Here is a 23,670-nt window from a genome sequence, read left to right as displayed (position 1 = left end):
TGAGAAAAGCCAGCGTAAAGCACTTTTATTGCAATAATAAAACTTGAAATCATATGTAGTGCGGGGGGTGGGGGGTAGACAGCAATAATTTCTCTCACCAAATCACTACACAGGACAGCAAAGGAGTGAGAGCGGGGAAGGAAAAGCCAGGAAACTTTGAGATCAGCGGGTCGGGGGGAAGGGCGGCTAAGCATCAAAAAACAGGAGATGCTGAAGCTGTGATGACCAGCATCATTTTCTTAAGACAACACTTAAGGATTTGTCATGATGGCTGGGCTTTCATTGGGTGTTAAGTTTCTACAAACAGCACCTTCAATTTAAACTTTCGATTAAAGTTCTTAAAATTTAGAAAGTGGAACCTGGATAGCTATGAGATTATAAAAATCCTGAATTTCCATTAGAAAAACCACAGAATGGGGGGAAAAAAAGCCAGGCCACGAAAAAGGCTTCAGAGGTCCCTGCTGGCCCGGGGACAGATACCTGTAGTGTCCAACATTGCAGTGAAAACGATTTGCTTTTAAAAGGCAGAGGGTTTAAGGGGAGGATGGGATGGGGCCAGGGAGGCAAGGGCTCTCCCCATCCCTACTTCAGTTTTGGGTAGGGCTCTTAATTCAACCCAAGGACATCTCTCAACTTGGAGAATAATACGGCCCTCAACAGCGCCTCAAATCTGCTATGGCTTTGCAGCGCAGCAGCAAGAATGTTTAATATATAATAGATAAAAATTTCATCCAAAAAAATAAAATAAAATAAAGATTCTTGCATCCCCCCCCCCACACCAATTCCTAGTCTAAAGTTAACCCATTACTTGTGCTGTTAATACTTGACTAATACTTAATTGGAAACCTAGATCCAAAAGACTGAAACTGAATCTTCACCCCAAAACAAAAACAAAATAAAATGAGTAACTTGAGGTTTATGGCATATAGTTTAGGTCAACACACACACGAGGATAAGGAGAAGAGCAAAGCTGGGTGACAGAACACATTCAGTCGGGGTAGATGTTTATACAAAGAGTGTATGTAGTGGAACATCAGGAAAAGCTCCGTACGAATTCGCATGTGCGCGTCTGGGGGGGCGCCAGATCCTGCCATGGCACATCTGTTGGGGACAGAAAATTTGTGATTTCCAGTAACTCAGTGCTCTTTGTGTGCTGTGGACAGCCATAAGGCTGGCCACCATACCAAGTCCCTTCCCCAATAGCTGCAAGGTCTTAATTTACACCAAGCCACTTCTGCTCCTGCTGGGGAAAGCCAGCTGGGCTCAGGCTGGATTGCAAAGTTAGCAACCTCCTGCCCGCTTAAATTGTGGCTTTTTTTTAACTCTGGGATTAAGTTTACCTTGCTGGCTGAGGAGTAGGAGGGGCAGTGTTCCAAGGTGTGGCCTGGGCATCAGGAGAGTCTTACAAGCTTCCCGGGCGACTTAATATGCAAAGCCCTAAGCTGATAATCCCCATGTTGAACAGACTTAGAAAATGTCTGCCATCTTCATTCATTCACTCAAACCTGTAGCTTTCTGGGTTTGCCCCTGGGTTTTCCTTCAAGACCCTTCCAAGAAGCTCTGAGATGTTCTCTGGCAGTGCATGCAGGGGGGGCATAGGCCAGGGTGACTTAGTAGCCCTTTAACCCTCTCTCCTTTCCTTCCCCACCCTCCATCCTACCAGATTTCCAGAAAGACTGTTTCCAAATTGGGATAACTCCAAGGCTCCCTCAAACATATTAACATTCAAAGGGCTCAACTCTCAAAGAACAGAAAAGAGGGTTTGGATTAGGTATAGACCTTTGGGCAGGGGGAGGCTCTGTAAAGTGTCAAGCGGTCCCTCCTGGTAGAGATGACAACTGGAGAAGCCAGAGTAATCGAACCTGACCAAGACTGCATGACCAGATGTGCAGGGCTCAAACCTGAGAGAAAATAGCTAATAATAATTGTGAAAAGCCCCTCTACTTAAGTCCACAACTGGATAAGGTTATACCATAACAAACAGGCTGGCAGCCATTTGTTGCGGCTTTCAAACAAAAGCACTCTCACCCAGCCCTGAGTGTGGCCCTCTGGTCCCAGGAGCAAATGTAGAGGTCTGGGGCCAACTGGAAAGAAGATGACGGCATTCATGTGTTTTAAAATCCTAGTACCCACATGAAAAGTTATGTGCCATTGGCATAGTGAGTTTGGTTTCCTAGAAATAAGAGTAATGGATGGGGAAAAAGTCCAGGAAGGGAAAGCAGGAAAGGGGCTCTGGTCCTAGTTTGCCACTACCTGGATGTGACCTTGAGTCAAGCCTTTCTCTCTTGGCCTTTTTCTTCACCTGCTCCACACGAAAGCTGATTCAGGTCCCTAAGAGCCCTTCCTAGGACTGTCTGAGAGCATCTTTTACGCTTCACAGACATCCTCTGGCCTCATGTTTCAACCCACTGATAACAAGCTGGCCTTCTGGCCTTGACTGTGCTGGGCTTGCTCTCTGAGGCAGGTGGCCTGGGTGGTAATACCTCTTATACCATCTAACAGGCAGTAACCACGAACTATAGATGAGGGAGGTGCACAAACTAGGACAGGGCAAAGTCATCAACAGTCTTCCTTCTAAAGAACCGAAATGTTGGCACTAATAATTTGGCCTACAGTCCCAATTCCAAACTGAGTTTTAGCTTAAGGCACATATAAAAATACTTTGTTTAAACAGCTACCGTCAGTTATGCCATCCACATGAGTTATGTTCAAGAACAGAAGCCATCCCTTCCCATAGGGCGACCAACTTTTACATTCAAAGTGCACGCTGCTAACTAAAACTGTAAGTACATCCAACAGAGCTAGAAGGTAGGGGGTAAAAACCCTGGTATTTTTGGTTCTTTCTGTTACCCATCAAACACTGGGCATAACACTGGAGGACCAAAGGTATTTAAAGGTCCTTCAGCATTAAGTTTCTTACCCAAGAACAGGGAGCTCAGGGAGGAGGCCATTCCTGTCATTCCAGTTTTAGAAGCTCCACATCAAAGACGAGAGTAGCATTTGGTGGGATGATGCCTGGGTGCCCAGTGGCACCATAGGCATAGTCTGGGGAGATGGTCAGTTTGGCTCTCTGACCCACACTCATCTGTGAAGAGAACAAAGAAGAAATAATCAGCTGAACACACTCCCGAATTGTCTCCCTAAGGAGCAAAGCTGTTTACCTCAGTGGCTCTTGGCCAGGATGGTATGAATAAGACATTCCAGGGACTAAGCAGCGGCCTGGGCACCAGGCACCCCGCTGTGCAGGAAGTGGGGGCTGGCAGTCAGGCTGGATGGCCCCTGCATGTGTTTCTGGAGGAGTCCAATGGCAGATCAAAACCCCTCTAAATTCCCAAAATGGTCTGGCCCCTAACCTTTCCTCCCAGGTGTTACTGACCTGACTCTAGGCAGCCAACACTCCAGAAGAGTCACTACCTAATTCTTCAGTGGCCTGTCTGTCAAAGGAAATGTGAAGTGGCATCTATGCTCTTGAAAAAGGAGCAATTTGATAAAAACCTTGCTTAAAAAAAAATGACACACACAGAGTATTATTTGGGGGTAGCCTACTTTTCTGTACTTTCTATTTGTATACTCATAGTTCAGAAATATAAAAAATAGTTTAAAAAAGACTGATTTTCTGGGGTACAAAGCAGCATGTGCAGTATGCTACTACTTGTGTTAAAAAGAAGAAAATATTTACATATCTGTACCCACCTGTGTAAGCCAGCATTTTTCTATGGAGACAACAGAATATAGTGGCCAGGGCAGAGAGAAAATTTTCACTTTAAAAAATATATTTGTACTTTTTTCATTTTCTAATCAAATACACACATAAATGTAAATATCTATTTTCTGAAGAGTGAGCAGGTTCTCTGCTCTCTTTCCACCCTTTAACCTCTCTTTTAAGTCTCCATGTGTGCATTCCTGGCTCTCTGACCCAGCGTAAGAAATGGTGACTAAAGAGGAAGCAGCAGGCTGCAATAAAGTTTCGAAATACAACACAGAAGCCTTGCTTCCTAGAGCTCTCTTCAGAAATGGGGACATGTTGAACCAAGGTGGTAAGACCGTTAAAAGCATACGCCTTAATCTAAAATAATACAAAACTATCATAATCCTTTTACCCACCAATTCCACCTCCAGAATCTTCTGCTAACAATCCAAATGCCCATTACAAGGGGAGTGGTGTCAAAGGCACATCTACACCACGGGTTAGCCACTAGAAAGAATATAGTGGCTTTAAATGTACGAATATGGAAAGATGCCCAAGATACATCATTAGATGAAAAAAGCAAGTTGCCGAAATAGTACTTGTGGCAGGATTGTATACCTGTAAACATGTAAAGCCAAAACAATAATGATCTCAAAAGAAAGGGGAAAAGGACACAAAATAATTTCCCTTCTTCCTGTGCTGGCTCAAGAAATATTCTGTGGAGAAGTTTAAAAGAAGATACTCTATGTAAGACTCAGACGACCCAGACTTCTCACAAGCAACAGAGCTGTGATTGACCCCAAAGCACACTGGGTCCGGGGAGGGGCTGGGCATCTTTCCAACACCCCATCATGCCTAGCCAAGCCTGGGAAGTGAAATAGGCTGATAACACTATCTCAGTGGCAGTTACGGCTCTTGAAACACACAATTATTGTTCCAATGCTGGAACAGCCACAGAAGATGAGTTGTGGTGTGAACGATGGTTGGCACAAGAGATGGGGGATGGGTTACAGACCCAAGAGCAGGCCAGATACAGGGGGAGGGGGATGGGATGAGACAGAAAGGTACAGTTGGCAAGGTTTCCAAAGGGAAGTAAACCACAAAGATCCTCTCTTTGTACTGCCAACCCTGAGCCCTGCAAGGACAGAAATTCAGACACCTAGGGCTGAGATGGCTTATAGTTTCTGATAGTTAAGCAATTTATTTGGAGATAAATCAGTGATATTTTATAGAGGAAGTGGAGCCATGTCTATTCTGAAAAAGAGAAAGACAGAAATCTCTCTCCACTTTGGTTAAATCTCCAATTCTCTTTGGTGAAAGAGAAACAAATTAAGTACCCATAATGAAGGGCCTAATTATAAAGCCCCCTGGGTCTCAGGCCACTGTAAACATTCCTTTATCTGGTTAGTGCCAAGAAAAAATTCCTGGGCTCCATAGAAGGAGAGCATCCAACTGAATTTTTGGCAACCCTGGGTCTCCTATTGTCTACTGGGAATTTCATAGTGTTGGCAGAACAAAAGCTGTTTACACAAAGGGGGAGGGGATAGTGAAGAAACAGATTCAAGACAAACAAAATGACTTTCTCCATGAATATGACCTCTCAGAAATGATCAGACACAACATGGTCAATAATAAGACAAATACAAATTAAAACTACACCAAGATAATATGTCACTCATTATACTATCCTGGAGCCAAAAGTTTAACAACACACTGTGCTGGCGGAGTCAGGCACCTTCAACCGTTGGTGGCAGTTCACAGTGTAATCCCCATGGATGGCAATTTGGCAATATGTCAAAAGACAGTGCACACAACCACTGAACCACTCACTTCATTATTGCGAATTTGCTTGTGGAACACTTGCACAAATACAAAATAAAGTCCATACAAGATTAGTCACTGCAGCACTGTTTAGAAGAGCAAAATACTGAAAATGGCCCAAATGTCCATTACTAGGGTACTGGTTAAATAAAGTATAGTACACCCACCTAAGGAAGCACTATGCAGCTGTTAAGAGAGCTCTTTTTTTTGGTCTTGGTATATAAAAGTGTCAAAGATAGATTAAGTAAAAAAGCAAGTGCAGAACAATGTGTGTGTGTGTCTAAAAGTTAAAAAAAAAAAAAAGGCATATGTTTTTGTATATGCTTAAAGAAATTCCATAAGAAACATTAATAACAGGAGTTACTTGCAGGGGATTGGAAAGATAGGGTGGGATGGGAGTGAAAGTTTTCACTTGCACCTTTTTTGATTTTTGAACCACACGAATGTCCTACCATAAATATAGTTTAAAAGGTAGACGCTAGGAAACAAAACAAAACAAATGAGAGCATACCTGGGCAACCCCTTCTTCCCAGCCTCGGATCACCTCCTGCTTGCCTAGCATAAACTTAAAGGGCTTGTTTCTGTCCCGGGAGGAATCAAATTTCTTTCCATCTTCAAGCATCCCTGTGAAAAAGGGCAGTTGTAACATGAGCAACAAGGAGTAATGACACGAGGCAAGTCAGAAGCCAGCAGCAGAATGCAAATCCCAGATGCCAGCACTGAAGGGCCTGGCAGGATATCCTAGGCCTGAGGAGGGACTGCAGCGTCCAGGGAGGATTTCCTGTGCCCTGAGTGGGCCTCAAAGAAGTTGAAGTAGTCCCTCTACCCCAGGCTTGTGAATGCTCTTCATCGACTCCAAGCAGTAAGTGGACCACCAGAGCCTCTGTTGGTTTGGAGAAGGGGGAAGTCTACACACTCCTGACATGAATTTCTAGCACCCTGTGGATTTCCTACCAAACTAACTGTGGGCCCTTTAGACACACAAAACGGCTGAAAGTCACATATAGTAAAAGAAGCAATATTCCTTTCCCAATTCACCTGTCATATTTTACAGAAATTTGGGCAGTGTCAGAAATGAACTGAATTGTTAAGACACCAATCGGTATAGGAGAATTAGAAAAGTGGCATTGGAAAAGACACAGAAAACCTCTTACTGGTGAACTGCTAACAACTCTAGTCAGTTCTGGAAGCAGTTCTGTGGGCAGTGCTTCTACTCCAAGTCAGGGACCAGGTTAGGCACTTCCCATGTATAAACTTTTTCAGTCCTCCCCATGCACTGTCCCCATTTCACAGGTGAGAGAAGTGAGGCAGAGAGAAGTGAAGCAACTTGCTGAGATAGTAAAGCTAGATTTTAACTAAGTTCATTCTACTATCCCAGTTTCTCAGAAGCCAGACAACCACAGAGGCACTCTCCTTTAAAAGGGGGAATTCCAGAGACGGAGATGCCAGAGGGTGAGAGCCACGAGAAAAGAGAAACAGATATCTGCAACTCCTCACCCAAAAAAGACCATCAGCATTGGTTTCTCCGGAAGTCAGTGTCAGCCAATTGTGATACATGTGACTGAAATCCTAAAAAGACTCCTATCAGGATCCCAGCCTGGAAAGAGTCAGCCAGTTGTTGCCACATAATTAACATAAAGCTGATTCCACTGGAGGCTGAGGGTGGGCCTAAACATGGTTCTAAGCATCACTCAGAAGGCCCAGCAAAATACAGAATTCTGTTGCGTATTTTTTAGAGGAGGGAAATCTCAATCTAAAAAATGTCAACACTTGTAAGTGGGGTGGGAAAGCAGAGATCAATTGAGAGCTTTATCGCAGCCATCAGACTGTCTGAACTTTGACAAAGTAGAAAATGGGGAGGGAGAGGAATGGAAACTGCTGTCCTAACAGAGCAAGAGGGGAGCTAGACGTCCTGGGGGCAGAGTGGGTGCTTGTACTACCTAGAGCTAGGAGCTGGAGAGGGAGACAGGAGGATGGGGATCCACCCCTGCCAAGTCATTGCAGAGCCAGGCACTATCATCCCAGAAAACTAGCAAGTTGGGGTGTCCACGAAGCTCATCCCTTTACCAGAACACAATCATTACCTGATAAAAGAAATGAGAAATGGCAGGACTTGAATAGTTTTCTATAAATGAGTAACTGTGAGAACAGGTCTCCACTCTCCACATTATTCACTGTAGACATCCCCTTTCACCCGTTTTGAGCTCTACTTCATTCACTGAATCCAACCCAACAGAACTCAGCTTTAACGGTAAGAACAGGCAACGAACAGCTAGAATTTTCTCTGGCCAGGCAGGGTTTCTTTTTACCCACCCTCCTGAAATGGCTTTTAACAGAAATAAGGGAACCAACTCCCAGGCTTAGTAACCTGCTCAAGGTCAGAGCCAGTGAGCAGTGGGGTCTGGCTCTAGCTAAAGGCTTTATTTAGCCCAATGGAGACTGTGAACTACAAAGGAGAAAGACCAGAAATAGCCTCTTCCTGGTCTGCACTCTTTACAGCAGACCTTGAGTAGAATCCTGGGGCTTCCTGAGCAGCCATGGTGAGGAACCCCTCTAGGAAAGAGCCAAAGACGGGAGGGTCATCCCTGGCCCCTGAGCCCTGACTGTATGCAATGGCTGGCTGGATTAAACTCACAGAGAAAATTCTGCCCGGGGGGCACCGGGAACCCAGGCTCTGCCTATTTTGAGACTTTGGGAAACTGAGACTCAGCATGTCCACCTTCCCTCCCATTTTAACTGATTATCAACTTTCCAGGAGTAGTAACATTCTGGCCCAGTAGATGAGCTAGAATCAATCTATGCCCTTCTCCTATATCAGGGTTAGTTGGTGGGCACATGGGCCAGTTTGGGCACTCAGACCAACTGTGAAGTCTACTGGAATCTTGCAGAGAAGGCCTGCCTCGTTGATAAAAAAGAAAAATACATTAAGGAAGAAAGCTCCTGCCCCCCTTTCCCATTGAATGTTATTGTGTGAGGATATGATATCTGGAGCCATGGCAGCCACTTTGTAACCATGAAAAGGTCAGGAGTGCCATAGAGTGTTGTCTCATTAATCTGAACCAGCCCCAAACCACCTCCCTCAAGATTTGTGTTCTAAGGTGATTAAAAGTCTACTTTGCCTTAAGTCAGGTTTTCAGTTACTTGCAGATGAAAGTAACCTAATTGGTATGAGGTAAATCTTTACTTGACATTTATCTCTCTGTAGCACTGCCATGATAGGAGTAACAAAAATGGAACTCAACCCACACCACAGAGAGCAATCACTGATTTTGACGACAGACTAGAGTGTTGTCAGGACCTAGTACACACATAACGTGTATAATCAAAATAAAATTTACACGTAACGTTACTATATGGCAAGGGTCCCCAACCCCCAGGCCGTGGAGAGTACTGGTCCCTGGCCTGTTAGGACTGGGCTGCACAGTAGGAGGTGAGCAATGGGCTGGTGAGTGAAGCTTCATCTGGATTTGCAACTGCTCTGCAGTGCTAGCATCATCATTCAGCTCCACCTCAGATCATCGGGCATTAGATTCTCATAGGAGCACCAGTCCCTGGTGTCAAAAAGGTTAGGTACTGCTGCTATATGGGACACACTTCTCATTTTTAAAAATAATGCTGATTGTGACTCCTAAATTTATCTCATGATATACTAATGTGTTGCAACTCCAAGTTTTAAAATACAGTATACCTACAGAGAATTATCCCATTTCCTGCCAAATCTGAACATACCTGCTACTAGGGCAAGACGGTATTTGACTGCAATGAAAAACCACAGAGTACTGAGATATTCCCTATACTCTCCTTTTGTTCCTGATCAAATACATTACCAAGCAACCTCCAGAAGTTAAACAAATCCATCTCGCTTTGCCTGAAGGTGAGATGCTTTATGGTCTGACTGGCATCCGGCCGAGAGCACAAGGTTGGACCCAGCAGCCTCTACTTGCTTCTGAGCCAGCCTGGAAATCTGGATGCTCTTCAACGAAGAGACCGTAGGTCTGGGAGAATGTCCTAACTCCAGCTCTCTTAAGCTCTTCTGGGACACTGAGGGGTGAAGCCTCTTCCTATTATTTAAAAACCCCATAAATCCGAGAAGTAGGATTTCTGAGTAGAGGGGCTTTGAGCAGGAGCTTCATTGAGGATCTCATTCTCCCACCCTATTCCAGAAGAGCTGTTGTCCCTGAGAAGAGGACATGAGCCTTCCTCCAGAACTTCAGACCAGTTACCAAGTGTCAACCTCACCTACTTCCTAGGAGGAGAAATCTTCACAGGGAAGGGTTGGTGGTGGTGTTGGTAACGGTGGGGGTCCCTTAGGCCTGAGAAGGGGATTTCCTATAATCTAAGTCTAAAAGGTAAAAATATCCCCAGAGCTGAGCAGAATGTCACACAACTGGTACAAACTATAGGGGCAAGGCGGGGCTAGGAGGAGGGCTCTCCCCTAAAGAGGAGGCATAGACCATTTTATGTAAGGCTGTAAGCTGTCACTGGGGGAGGAGCTGATGCAAGAGAAGGGGAAGCAGTGCCTGTTAAGAAGCAGAAATGAATGTGCATATGGAGTGGGAATGAGGCTGGGTCAGTGTTGAATGCAGAATGTAAGAGAAGCTGTGACATCAAAACAGGTCCCAGTTTTGGCCAAGATGGAGGAACAGGGATCAGATTTACTCTCCCACCTAAACAGCCCAAAACAAAACAAAACAAAACAAAAAACAAAAAATCCAAATGAAAACAAAACAAACAACCCAGATAATAGCTGAAACAATGTTTTTTAAGACACTGGAGGTTGCAGTGAAGACATTGGACATCACAATGAAGGACAGTGATCCCTGAGGAATGGGAAACTAACAAGGTGAGTCCTGTGACTGTCCCAGCCTACATCCTTGGGAGTTTCCAGGGAGGGAGCATAGGGATGGAGCACAATGCAGCTTGAGTCCACAGGACACATACCAGGGAGGAGAGAGTTATAAAGAAATCCCTAGAGATTTGCAGAGGGTCCCCTGTAAGTATTCAACAGAGTATTAATCAATGCGCATATTGGAGGAAACTACTCAGGCCAGGAAAAGAACCATTCAAAAGGCTTCCCACTAACAAGACAGGAGAAAATCAGGGTTCATGAGGCACTGGGTAGGGTACCCAAGAAGATCTCGCCTAAGTAGTGGGGAATAGTCAGCCCTATTAGTGAGCACCCACCAAACAAATCATAAAAGCGAGACCCAAAAGGACCAAACTGATTCTAACTTAAATGCTTCCCAGTACAAAGCTCAAGATTATTTATAGAAATAAAAATATCCAGCACCCCAAAAGGTAAAATTCACAAGTGCCACATCCAAAGATTACCAAGTGTGCAGAATCAGGAGAACATGACCCACAATGAGGAGACTAATCAATCAACTGAAACCAACCCAGAACTGGCACAGATGTTAGAATTAAAAGAGAGGAACAGTAAGATTCAAATTAAACTTCCAGAGATGAAAACTACAATGCCTGAGATGAAAAATTCACTGGACTTGAACTAGATATCCATAGGCAAAAAGGAAAAACCTGGATCTATACTTCACATCATTATCAGTATCAACTCAAAATGGATAACGGACCTAAATACAAACAAGAAACCTACAAAACTTCTAGAAGAAAACATAAGAAAATAATTTTTGTGACTGAGGTGTAGGAAAAATTTCTTAGATATGAAGCCAAAAAGCATAATCCATAAAAGTATAAATTGAACTTCATCAAAATTAAAAACTTCTGCTCTTTAAAAGATACTTTTAAAAGAATGCAGAATGAAACCACAGACTGGAAGAAAATCTTTGCAAACCATATTATCTGATGAAGGACTTGTGTCCAGAATATATAAAGAGCTCTAAAAACTCAATCATAAACAACAAACAACTCTATTTAGATAGGACAAAAAGTCTGAACAGATACTTCACTGAAAAAGATATACAGAAGGCAAGTAAGCACACGAAAAATGCTTAACATTATTAGTAATTACAAAAATGCAAATTATTACCATTAAGAAACACGACTACTACCGATTAGAATGAGTACAATGAAAAAGACTGGTCATATCATGTATTGATGAGGATGTGGAGGAAATGGAATTGTCATACACTGATGGTAGGAATATATAATGGAATAATCACTTTGAAAAATAGCTTGGCAGTTCAAGTTGTACATACACCTCCCACATGACCCAGCCATTCTACTCCTGGATATTTATCCAAGAGAAATGATAGCCTATGTCCATACAAAAAGACGTATATACAAACGTTCACAGCAGACTTACTTATAATACCCAAAAACTGGAACAACCCAAACATCTGCCAACTGGTGAATGGATAAATAAGTATATCCATCCAACAAAAAACTATTCAGTAATAAAAAGGAATGAACTATTGATACATGGAATGACAATAATCTCAAAGTAATTATGCCAAGAGAAAGGCAGACAAAAAGAGTACATACTAATACCTGAAACTAGTATAATATTAAACATCAATTGTAATTGAAAAATTAAAAGAGTACATACTGTATGATTCCATTTATGTAAAGCTTTGGAAAATGCAAACTAATCTATTTTGACAGAAAAAGACATGAGAGGTTTTTGGAGATGGGAAGAAGGGGAGGTTTCAAAGAATAACAAAGAAACGTATCAAAAACTTATGAAATTGTATAATTAAATATGAGCAGTTTACTGGATGTCAATTATTCCTTTATAAAACTTTTAAAAAAATATAAAAAAAAGTGAGATGTACCAAAATCCTACATGTTTACCTACTACACTGAATCTACCAATAGTTGGCAAGGTGCTTCCTCTATTTGGGGAAGGAGCAGGTAAAGTGGGCAGCAAGTCAGGTCTCAGCAGCTGCTCCCATTCTAACTCTGGACATCTCTGTGCCAGGACCTTCAACAGTGAAACCACCTGCCAGGTTCGTGCCATAACTTCCTAGAGAAAGCATGCTCTGCTGAGCAAGGCAACTGAGGTTACAATGCAGACATGACAGCTGACACTCTTTAAGCTCCGAAGGCTATGCAATGAAATCACCACCAGCAGGATCTTCTATTTGCAGAACTGACTGATTTCGTTTCTGACTACACGCAAACCTATATACCTTGTTACCCAGAATCTGCCTGGGATAGCTCCACATTCTTGATTTCAAGAACTGTCTCGAGGTCCCAGACCTGGATTCAGAGTTCTATGTCCCTGTAGTACTCAGCTCAATCCCTGGCACTCACAACGCTGGCACTCATGAGCACTTTCAAATTTGCTTCACTTGCACGATTTTTAAGAACCAGTAAGGCAAGCACGAGGCTTCCATATTTAGACCTCTTCCCTATATGGTAGGAAGAATCTGAGGAGTAATCCCAGAATGGCAGTTTTTACTTTTAGCAACTTTAAATTACTAATCAGTGAGAAAAATGTGAAAATTTGGGGGTCCCTAGTTAAAAGCACAAGACCATGAAAGGAGCGAAAGCTATAGTTGCATGAGGAGCTGTTAAAGCAGCCCCTGGCTGCAAGGCAGTTAATGTCACCTTTACTTGCGTCTCCTCTCAAACTGCTTAGCTGTTCTTTTTGGGGCAGAACCAGACCCAAATCCTTGGAGAGAGAGCAGGAGGGCTTAAAAAAACAGCAAAGAAAAGAAGGGCGTGGGGAAGAGTCTTGAGTTCATCTCCCCATGGGCAGGCTGTTTTTCCCTGCCGCTCGTCTGTTTGAAAGGGCTCTTGCTCAGAAGGAACCAGCAGAGGCAGACTTGGCCAGCAGACCCTAAGCAAAGTGCCCCAGGACTGTGTTGCTGGTGCCTGATTCAAGTCACAGAAGCAGTGGTTAAGACCCAAGGCCAGGATTTGAAGATTTAAGAGGACAACTGGGTTATTATTTTGCTAATAAGCCAACAGAAATGGAGGCACTTCTAGTGCTTTCTGCTTGGTGGAAGGCAGATTGCCACATATCCCCTACTGGGTAAGGGAAGATGACTGAAGAAGGCACCTGTAGTTATGGCTTTAACACCTGTAGTTACAGCTCATGACTCACAATGTGATTTTCAGTTGCTGATGAATCTTTGCAGGTGGTTTTCATAGGCAGCATTTTACTGGGTCCAAAATATGCAAAGATTTAAGATTAAAACAAAAAACTAATAACTAAATCGAACAATGACAATAAAAAAAAAAGATGTCCTAAACTCTAAACTCTCAAAACAATATAAAGCTCTTGCCATTTACAGTTGGGAGAGAGAGAAAGGATTTCTACTTTCAATTCAACAGGTAATTTCTTAAGTACAAAAGTGCAATGGTTGAACAGAGGTGGGAAATCCAAAATCAAAGTCATCAATTTTTCTACAAATCTGCATCTGAAGCCACTTGGAACATTCCCAGATGGATATACTGACCAAGGTTTAAATTAAGATTAGCTGTTCCCCTTCCTTACTGTATGCAGAAGCTCTCTCAAACACTTTTTACTTTATTGCCTCGGCAGAGACTCTTATAAGAACCACAGCCTGCCCCAGCATGGTGAAAGCTCCTTCATGCCCCAGTCTCTAGCTCATCCTCACTCCTTTCCTATGTGAGTTTTACGCTTTCCAAGCGTCTGTCAGCTGTGTTTATTCCCAAATCTATTTATGTCAGTTTTACTTACTAAGTATTGATAACGTAATTAAATAGCACGTAAACAAATGACATGTGAGTGTGACTGCTTGGAAAGGCTCAATAAAGGCAAGTCACTAAAAAATATTGCTGACAAATGACTGTGTGTGGGTGAGACTAATGTATGTTTGGAGAAAAAAATCTCAAAAATCTAGAAAGGCTTGGCATTCAAATGATCTCATAACTTTAAAAGCCAAAATTAGGTTTTGCAAGAACCTTGATGAGAAACTCCACCAGAAGAGCCATCCTAAAAGAAAGATATGGCCCTTTAGCCAATGATTTGTTTGGATTTGAAATAAAATATTTACGGAAGCCATGCCACTTAGGATTAACATGCCAACTATCCACTTGTCCCAATCGTGATGAGTGAAAAGAGATTTTACGAACTGAGGTTGCTAAGAGGTATTAACTCAAAGCTCATGTCTCATCCTATGCCTGGGCCTCTGAGGTTGCATTCACAGGGCAAACTTCCTGAATCAGAGCTCTGAGAGTCCACACATGGCATGATCAAAGGTCGAGTGCCTACCCAAAGAGAAAACCAGCTTATTCCTCTCCATCACATAAACTGAGTGCAAGAATATTTTCCATCTGGAAATGCTTGCAACCTTCAGCTAAAATTTCTTGAGATTCTATGACCAAAAGTGTATTTTCAAAGGAGGACCTGTGAGGGGAAGAACACGCAGGACCCCATAACACAAACCAGAGTGCATGTCCTTCTGGACACACTTTTCCATTTTCCACTTATCATAATATAAATAAGAGACTACCGCTTTATGTCTTATGGTGTTTGTGTGTGGGTGCACAGAAGGAAACACACTGTTTAATGGTGGCTATCTGAAAATGGTAGAAATACGTATGATCTTTAGCTTTCCTCTTTCAGTTTTCCAGCAAACACAGAGGCAGAAGGTTATAGGGTACAATGGCTAAAAGCATGAGTTCTGGAGCTTGGCTCCAGATTATTATACTAATTTCCTCCCTGGTTTCCCAGCTTCTGCCTTTGCTCTCCTACAGTTTAAACTTGACATGGTAGCCAGAGGGACATTGTTTTAAAATACAATTCAGACCCTATTACTCTTCTGCTCAAAATCCTCCCATGACTCCCATCTCACTCAGAACAGAAGCAGAAGTCTGTAACATGGCCTACAGGGCCCTGTGAGAGCTGCCACCTTGCACTGCCATCTCTCTGACTTCATCTGATTACTCTTATACTTCTCCACTCCAGAAACATTGTTTCCTTCTGTTCTGTATTCAAATGCAGGATACTCCCACCCCAGTGCCTTTGTCTTTGCTGTTTCAGCCTAAAGTGCTCTTACCCAGATAGTCACATGGATTACTCCTTTACCTCCTTCAGACCTTTATTCAAATGTCACTTTCTCATTGAGGCTTTCGCTGATCTAAAATCTCAACCTTCTCTTGTCCCCTCCTTAATTAGCACTTACTAATGCTAATGTATAATATATTTTTGCTTATTAACCATATCTGTTATCTGTCTTTCTCATTCCAGTATAAATCTATGATGATAGAGACCTTGCCTTTTTCACTTGCATATTCTCAGTACCCAGGACAGCACCTTATACATAATAGATAGTCAATAAGTACTTATAGAAAACCAAAGGCACCTTTCCCCCACTTCAGGCCTTTGCATACGCTTGGCAAGCCCTTTCTTGCCCGACTGAGCCATACACATTCAAGACCACTTAGTACTTCTAGCCCCAGGTGTGGGTTGCTCAAGGCACTCCTCTTGTAACACTGAGCACAAGAGAAGGCACTCCCTACAAGGTAAGCACCTCAGGGGCAAGGCCGAGGCTTTCCCCCAGCTCTTAACACATTGAAGAGTCTGGTGTGCTGACCTTTGTGCAATGGGTGTAAAAAGGTAGGAATGGTCATGATTTTATCAATCCATAGGGACTGGGCAAAATTTAAAATGTTGTAAATGTTCTTTTTCTTATTCTAATCTAAAGGAAATAGAAATATTATACCAATCATAACAGGAGTGTGGGCTTTCCCCACTGCAGCTAGAGTCTAATGCCAGATCTTAACTGACCACTCATTCAAGCAGTTACTGAGTACCCCACTCCATGCCAGGCACTGATGGGGAGAGAACGTGGAGGACACCACCAATGTGGATCTGGCCTCCTGGAGCCCACAGTCTACTGGGAAAAGAGGAGATATAACTATGCACAGTCTGACTGTGAGGAAGGCTAAGGAGATGGATGGGTGCCTTGTTAGAGAATCAGAGGTAGAGGTGTGTGTGTGTGCGCGCACGCGCATAATAACTATGCACAGTCTGACTGTGAGGAAGGCTAAGAAGGAGATGGATGGGTGCCTTGTTGGAGAATCAGAGGTAGAGGTGTGTGTGTGTGCGTGCACGTGCATGTGTGAACAACCACTATAGCCAAGGATCAGAGAAGACACCCTAAGGGGGCGTAATTTAAGCTGTGATAACAGCCTGCTTGTGGTGGGGAGTGGGGGCAGTATGGTGGCACCTAAGCAGAGGGGTAGAGACCTTCCTGGGGGGAAGGCTTGGGGTGTTCGAGGAACTGCATGCAGGCCAGGGTGGTGTGAACTACTGGGAGGGGAAGAGTATAAGGCAAGGAGAGCAGAGACAGCAGAGATCGAGAGCTGATTATTTCTTTCACTCTCTCCCTTTCCTCCTCCACCTTTTTGCACTGCTAGAATTTACGTGGCCCAAGTTAAAGTGGGGTGGCCGGAGGAATGCGAGGACTCAGTTCAGTGCCTTAGCAGACCAAAAAAAAAAAGCAGAAGAAAAATAGAAATAAAAACAAGCAAACATTGCCATGAGCATCAAAGGGAGAACTGGATAGTACATGCCTAAGTTATCCAAAATACCCCTGGCCTTTTCCATGGGAAACAGCAAGTAACAATACCATTTTTAGAAAAAACCTGAAGGCAGACAAATGATTCCACAGTTTACAGATATGATGAACCCATTAATGAGCACTTCACAATAATCAGTTTCTAACCCCCCAAAATGTTCAAGTTATAAAGCCTATGGGTAAATCGGTAAATTTTTATATAAGTTATAATAAAGCTGTTAATGAAAACAAAAGTCTGAGACCCACTGAAAGGAACCAGAGCCCTCTGGTTCGATGACTGATGCCACAACCAGAGCAGTGAAACCAAGAAGTTATTCAGGAACAGTAGGAATGTGTCAAATAGGTACTAGAGCCAGCTTGAAGGGGCTCCTACTGGCCAAATTTGGGACACTGTGAGAATCAAAAAAAATAATGAATATCAATGATTTTAAAGGCCCTAAGTAAAATTGATGAGTTCATAGTATACTAAAAACAAAAAAAGTAGACTGGAGCCGAGAAGTCACTTGCTGCCACTAGGATGACTATAAAACCAACTCTTCCCTTTAAAAATTGGTAATTAAAGGAAAAGAATTAAGCTTTACCCTATTTTATAGAATGGCAGCTAAATAATGTAGATAGTACAAAAGAATTTTAAAATCACCACTTTGGAAATAATTTCTTTGGGTACAAATTATCCTTGGTGTAAATACTAGTAAGGGAGAGGCTGATGAGGAGGAGGGTATCTGCAGGATCTGTAACTACACCAAAGATCTGCTCATTGCAAAGGGGGAAAATGTACCTTTACAAAAAAAAGATCAAATTTAGCATCACAAATAGTGATGTTCCCTACGAGGTGCTGAGTACGAAGTACACAGCAGCATGTATGAAGTCTTCACACTGAAATGTTTAACCAGAAACTATCCAGACACTCCGACTTCCAGTTTATAGGAAATCAGGGTGGTAGGAGTTAGACAACACCAGGAGAAAACAATAAGACAGATGTGGGATAGTTTGTAAGATAACGAATCTGCTCTATATGAAAAACCAAGGTTATTAAGAAAAAAATCAATGTGAAGACTCTTCTGGATTGATTCTATGGACATGATAACCAACTGTAATGTATAAACCTCAGCTGAATTGTATTAAAAAATAAAAAGGCTATTGAAAAACACTTTAAAGACAACCGGGGTAGTTTCAATATGAATTTGGGAGTAGATACTACTGAATCATTTCCAATTTTCTTAGATGTGACCAGTAGGAGGTAAGAAGAATATTCTCATTCTTAGAGCATGCTCAAGTATGTAGAGGTAGAGTGTCACTGATGTCTGCAACTTTAACGGCTCAGCATCCCCCTCAACCCAAAACATAGATTACAGCTATATATATTCTGTAAGTAAACAGAAATTATCAAGATAACAAAATGTCAACCATCGTGGACTCTAGGTGGTGGGAACATGGGTATTTATTGTTCTACTTTGATTTTCCCTATGTCTGAAAACTTCACAAATAAGAGTCGTGCATACACACAAGGATGCTGTGCGGCCTTTGGCTAATTTAAGACAAGTGAGCCTTCCGCTCTTGCCTGTGGAAGGAGAGAACAATGGCACCTATGAGATCTGTACTTTGGTGATCACAATCCTAGAGGAAAAGAAAAATGTTTCCATAGCAAGATCTATTTTCAAAATGTTAAAATCCCACGATGTTAAGAAAACCTGAAGAAAAGGACTGACACCTTAACTTGTTCACACAGCCACACTAGCACAGCCCAACCCTGCCCCTCTCATACCCACAAGAAACAAGTAACACTAAAAACCTCCCTTGCTTCTCAAATATAAGAAAACGACTGCAGCTTTCTTAAAAGCCAATATAAGCTGTAGGCAATGTGTAGGCCTGTTTTATGATGAATCTTAGCTCAGATTCATTTCTTTTTTTATAGGTGCCTATTTTCCCATCTGTAAAATAAAAAGAGGGTGAGGTCTCTGCCCATCTACCTCCACTGATCCTAAAACTGCATGTACATTTGGGCCACTCCAGGAGCTGCAGTGATGAAACCAGAGCTCTGCCTTTCTTCCACTCTAGACATCACAGGCAGTCCCAGCTGGATGGAGGACCAGGAGGAATACAACACCCAATACCTGGGACACAGGGAGCCTTAAAACAGCATCACTGTCGCTGCTGCCCCTTACAGAATGCACTTGCCCCAGCAACTCCTCAGTGGGTGTTGTCACTCCCATTTTACAGATGGCACCCAGAAGCTGAGAAAAGTGGGACAATTTGCCCAAGCTTTCAACATGTTATGTGGCAGAGGCAAGATGTAAATCCAGCAAAGGACCCACATCCTTGGGGATCATGTCCACCGGGCACCACCTCTGCCCATTTGCCTGGGTTGGCGCACACTACACACCCTGATACAACTAGGGACCTGTTTCTGCCCTTGCCCCCAACAGTTCAAGGTCCACATGGTAGCCAGAAGAGAGGGGGCCCGTTAAAACCCTAGTCATCTCAAACGATCCCACCTTATTCAGAAAGAAAGCCAATGTTCCCATACACTGGGAATTCCAAGGCTCCACCATCACCTCATCTCTTACCACTTTCCCCCTCATACAATCCATTCCAGCCACACTGGTCTTCTTGCTGTTCCTCTAATACACCAAGCATGCGCCAACCTCAGGGCCTCTGCACTAGCTCTTCTCTCTGCCTAGAATACTCTTCCCCTAGACACTCACTCCACAACTTCCTTTGGGTAAATATTAAAATGTCATTTTGTCAGAAGCCTTTTCCAATCACCCTCACTAAAAGAAGCCACGCCCCCACACACCCTCACCGTGCTTTAATCTCTCTACAGTGCTTCTCACAACCTCATGCTATCAGTCTTGTCACCCAAGATAAGCCTCACCAGATCTTTGTCTATTTAGTTCACTGGCCATGTCCTTAATGCTTGGCTTGTTGCTGTTGCTCAATAAACATCTGCTATAGGAAGGGTCCTGTTGCAGCCCAGCCCAGTTATAGCCATCTACCTGAAGATGGCACGGGGAAGCCATCTGAGGAGTCTGCTGGGGGTGAGCCTTCCTCCAGACATCAGATCATCAGCCAAGAAACACTCAGCAGGGGAGTGGATGGGATAAAACAGAGGAGAGGGGAGTCAGAGGCTAAAGAAAAGCAAGAGGCTGGAGTGGGTGCTGTGGGCAAGTGGCTACACCTGCCCTGGGAGTTCAGCTGCCAAGTGGATCTCCTGAAATGGGGTTTAGGAACCCTTGGTTTTTCTCAGTTAGAAGCCAGGCTACTGACAAACCTGATCCCAAGTACAAGATGTCAACTACTATTTAAGAGGATAAAAAAAGAATTCCTTCAACCCACCTGAGGCTGCTCTGACAATGGCAGGCACGTGACTTGCTTGCTGATGTGAGTAAAAGGGATGTACGCCTAGTTCTGTGTCAGGACAAACTCAAAGATCAAGATGACAAAGCTACTGGAGGCAAGGGTAGAGCTGTGAAAATCCACTTGCTCCTCAAGGCACATATCTGCCAGGTTATCTTTCCACCTTCTTCCTCCCACCTCTATGCCTGTCATGCCGCTAGGAGGTGCTTGGCTGCTGACAGTCAAGTTTTCATTTTCCCTTCTGGTACCACAAAGAGGTGGCAAAAGTCTTTCTTTGAGGCCATGTTCATGCTGTGCTCTGCTAGAGGCCACACAGAAGGAACCAGGGGAGCCCTGAGAGTAGCATCAGGGCTACCACTGGCAGACACCAATAGCATTTAAAACACCCCTGTGGTTAAAAGTCAGTCTGTGCTATGCATATCACAAGTGGCTGAGAGGGGATTCTGGCAAGTACCTTACTTTCTCTGTTTCTTTGGACCTGTCCCCAAATCAGCAGTAGTAGACTGGACTAAGAGTGTTCACCTGACCTTCTGAACCTGGGTCAATTAGATTCTTCCTCTTAGGAACTGTAATCACAGGAGTCACACAGCAGGCAATCTGAGCTAGATACCCAACAGGAGACAGAGAAACTGGGCATGGGGGTGAGGAGGGAGGAGAGTGGGAGGGCACACAAGGGACTTCCCCCAGCCACCACTTGGGAGGAGCAGAAAAACAGCAAACTGTAATAGGAAACTACCGAGGCAGCAAGGTAAAGAAAAGCAGAGATGAAAACTAGGGGCATCGTGAGAATTTCTTCTCCCTTCATAAGGCACAGTGGACTTCTTGGATTTGAAGACTCTCAAATCTTATGATCCTCGCCCCCATCATGTTCCCTCAAGATGGATTCTTCAAAGCCGGTTGCTTAAAAGCTGTAACTGTTACAGATGAAATCTCAAAGCGCCTTACCCATTCCTTGCACACCCCCACAGGTCTCAAACAGGTTCTTCCTGGGAGGCTGGTGGCAAAGCCCCACAGGAACAAAGCTATCCGCCCGAGAACAGCCTATTCTGTGAGCATGAGGCAGAGATGACTTCTCACTATGGCATCTTTGTAGGGCTTATCGAAAATGAAATTTAAAAGAAAGCTTTTGTCCTAATGCACGCCAGGGTCCTGCTGCTGTTCTGGGAATGTGTGGGTGAGTGCCACCCTCAAGGAAAACACAGACTTGGAGAAGAGGCAATAGGAGCCCTGATGGTGTTCTGGGTCCCACGACCATCTGTTCTCTTAAAGAAAGGCTCCAGACATGCTGTGTGGGGACATTTCATCAAGAGGCACGGTGAAATGTGGTTCTGCCTACATGCTAGTGTCCAGTCCTGCCATCAGCACCGAAAAATGGGTAAGCCAAGGACGAGGGGTGGGACAGATGCAGCCCACTTGTGGCTACTTACAAACTGTAGGGTGGGGTATGGGGGCAGATGTCACCTCATCACTTGAATCCCAGTCTCCGTACAGTTGGCTGTGGGAAGTCAATGAACTGCCCACTCACTCCAGCAATATAAAAGGCAATGGTTACTCTTCTCATCCCAGTGATCAAAAAACAATCAAACTGACAAGCTTTCCTCCAAAATGACTAGACCTCTTGGGTTCAGATGCTGACCGTGGCTTACAAAGACAGTCATTTAAAATGTCAGAACCACGTTCCAGTTTTGTTCACAGGCATGAGACTCTTCCCTACCAAGATAGTTTCAAAACCTCCTCCTCCTCAGTAGTCTTTTTAAAGGTTCTAGTTCTTAACTCCTTCTACCCTCTGCCCCCATTTCTACCCATGGAGAAGGAAGGGCCAGATAAATAAGAGCCAGAAACATAAAAAGAATATGGGAGAGGTGGATGTTAGTTGTCTTATACCCTTCCCAATGAAAGTCATTTGCCTCAACAGCGGACTACTCTCTCCATGATTTGGGAGTGAAGGGGAGTGCTTATCCCTGAGCAGGTCGGTCAGAAATTCCTACAGCCTACTACCCAGGAGGAGGAGGAGGAAGAGAAGGGAGGGAAGGAAAAGAAACAGAAGAAGGAGGAAAAGGAAGAGGAAAGGGTGGGAAAGAGAAAGGGCACATGGAGTCTCCGCCCTCTCAATCTCCCCTCCCCCTCCTCAATACAAAGCAGAAGGACCTTGTAAGGGCATGGAGTAAAAAGATGGTCTCAAGACACACGACTCTGAGACTCTGATGTCTGAATTCCGGCTGACGTTACAATTTCCTTTGGCTTACATTACCGTTTGTTATCCTAACTGGGTCTCAGTTTCCTTATCTTAAAAATGGGGATGAGAAAAGTCTCTAATCCTAGAAGAGGTGGAGGACTAAATTACATGTTCTGTCAGCCTGAGCCATCACTGCCATTGAGGCCTGGATGTGTAAGTGGCTCAAAAGTAAAAAGAGGAAAAAGACCGTGCAGATCTAGTTCCTCCAAGGCCAAGCAGAACCAAACCAATGACTTAAGTACTGGGACGTTTCTCCACCCGCAGTGTAGAGACGAAGCCCGACTTCACTGGGAAAGAGGCAGCTCCGCAGACTGGGAAGTACCTCGCCCTTCTTATCTCCATCGAAGGGAGGGCCGGAAGGGGGAATAGGGTGTTAACCGCGACACAGAAAGGGTACATATCCTTTCTGATGGTCCCTGGCCGGGCTCCGCTCATTCCTGAGCGTCTGACCTTGGGCAAGTGACTTCGCCTCCCTAAACCTCGCTTTCCCCATCTGCGCAGTGGGCATAAGTGGAGCATCTGAGGCACAGAACTGGTTGTGAAGAAGGGTGAGATAACGCCTGGCCCGCAGTCAACGCTCACAGGCGCCAGCTCAGACGGTCTCCGGTACCGCAGGCCCCAGGCTGCCCCCTCGGGAGCGCTGCCACCGCCCAGGCCTCAGCCTAAGGCCACGCGGGCCTCGCCGTCGCCACGCCCCGGGCCTTTGCCCCAAGCCTGCCCCCAGGTCGGGAGGGCCCCCCCCACCCCCGCGGGTCAGCCGACTCACCTGTGTAGTGCACCACGCAGGTCTGGCCGCGCTTCGGGAAGGTGCGCCCTGAGGAGACAGACAGACGGGTGAGCGGATGCGCGCGGCAGCGGAGCTCCCAGGATCGCCGGGCGCGCCTACTCACCGTCTCCGGGAGAGATGGTCTCCACCTGCACTCCCATGGCGGTGGCGGCGGACGCGGGGCAGGCGGGCGGCGCGATGGGCGGCGTGGACCAAGACCGGACTTGGCGGTGGTTCCGTGGCTCTGCCTAGTCCGTCCGCGCAACGCCTGCGCACGCGCGCGCCCCCGCACGCCCCGCCCTGCGTGCGCGCCCCACACGGCGTGCACGTC

At 44.5% G+C, this 23,670-nt stretch overlaps 1 protein-coding gene across 1 annotated transcript; it reads right to left on the bottom strand.

Moving 5' to 3' along the window:
• On the bottom strand, positions 1–23,670 carry FKBP1A (FK506 binding protein 1A). Its single transcript, XM_006921673.3, has 5 exons — positions 23,464–23,670; positions 23,340–23,387; positions 6,021–6,133; positions 2,921–3,085; positions 1–1,101 (listed from the first exon to the last, which is right to left on the bottom strand). Exons 1-4 carry the CDS (start codon positions 23,498–23,500, stop codon positions 2,957–2,959), a joined length of 327 nt encoding a protein of 108 aa, XP_006921735.1. The 5' UTR covers positions 23,501–23,670; the 3' UTR covers positions 1–1,101; positions 2,921–2,956.

Source organism: Pteropus alecto, unplaced genomic scaffold (genome assembly GCF_000325575.1).
Source record: "Pteropus alecto unplaced genomic scaffold, ASM32557v1 scaffold45, whole genome shotgun sequence".
Taxonomy (NCBI): Eukaryota; Metazoa; Chordata; class Mammalia; order Chiroptera; family Pteropodidae; genus Pteropus; species Pteropus alecto.
This window is presented reverse-complemented; position numbering and strand designations above follow the sequence as displayed.

Excerpts from the sequence above, each read along its gene's own strand:
- FKBP1A (XM_006921673.3), bottom strand. The coding sequence starts at position 23,500 with ATGGGAGTGCAGGTGGAGACCATCTCTCCCGGAGACG. Across the intron at positions 6,134-23,339 it reads CTGCGTGGTGCACTACACAG|GGATGCTTGAAGATGGAAAG; the intron begins GTGAGTCGGCTG and ends CCTTTTTCACAG. Across the intron at positions 3,086-6,020 it reads GGGAAGAAGGGGTTGCCCAG|ATGAGTGTGGGTCAGAGAGC; the intron begins GTATGCTCTCAT and ends TTCTCTTCACAG.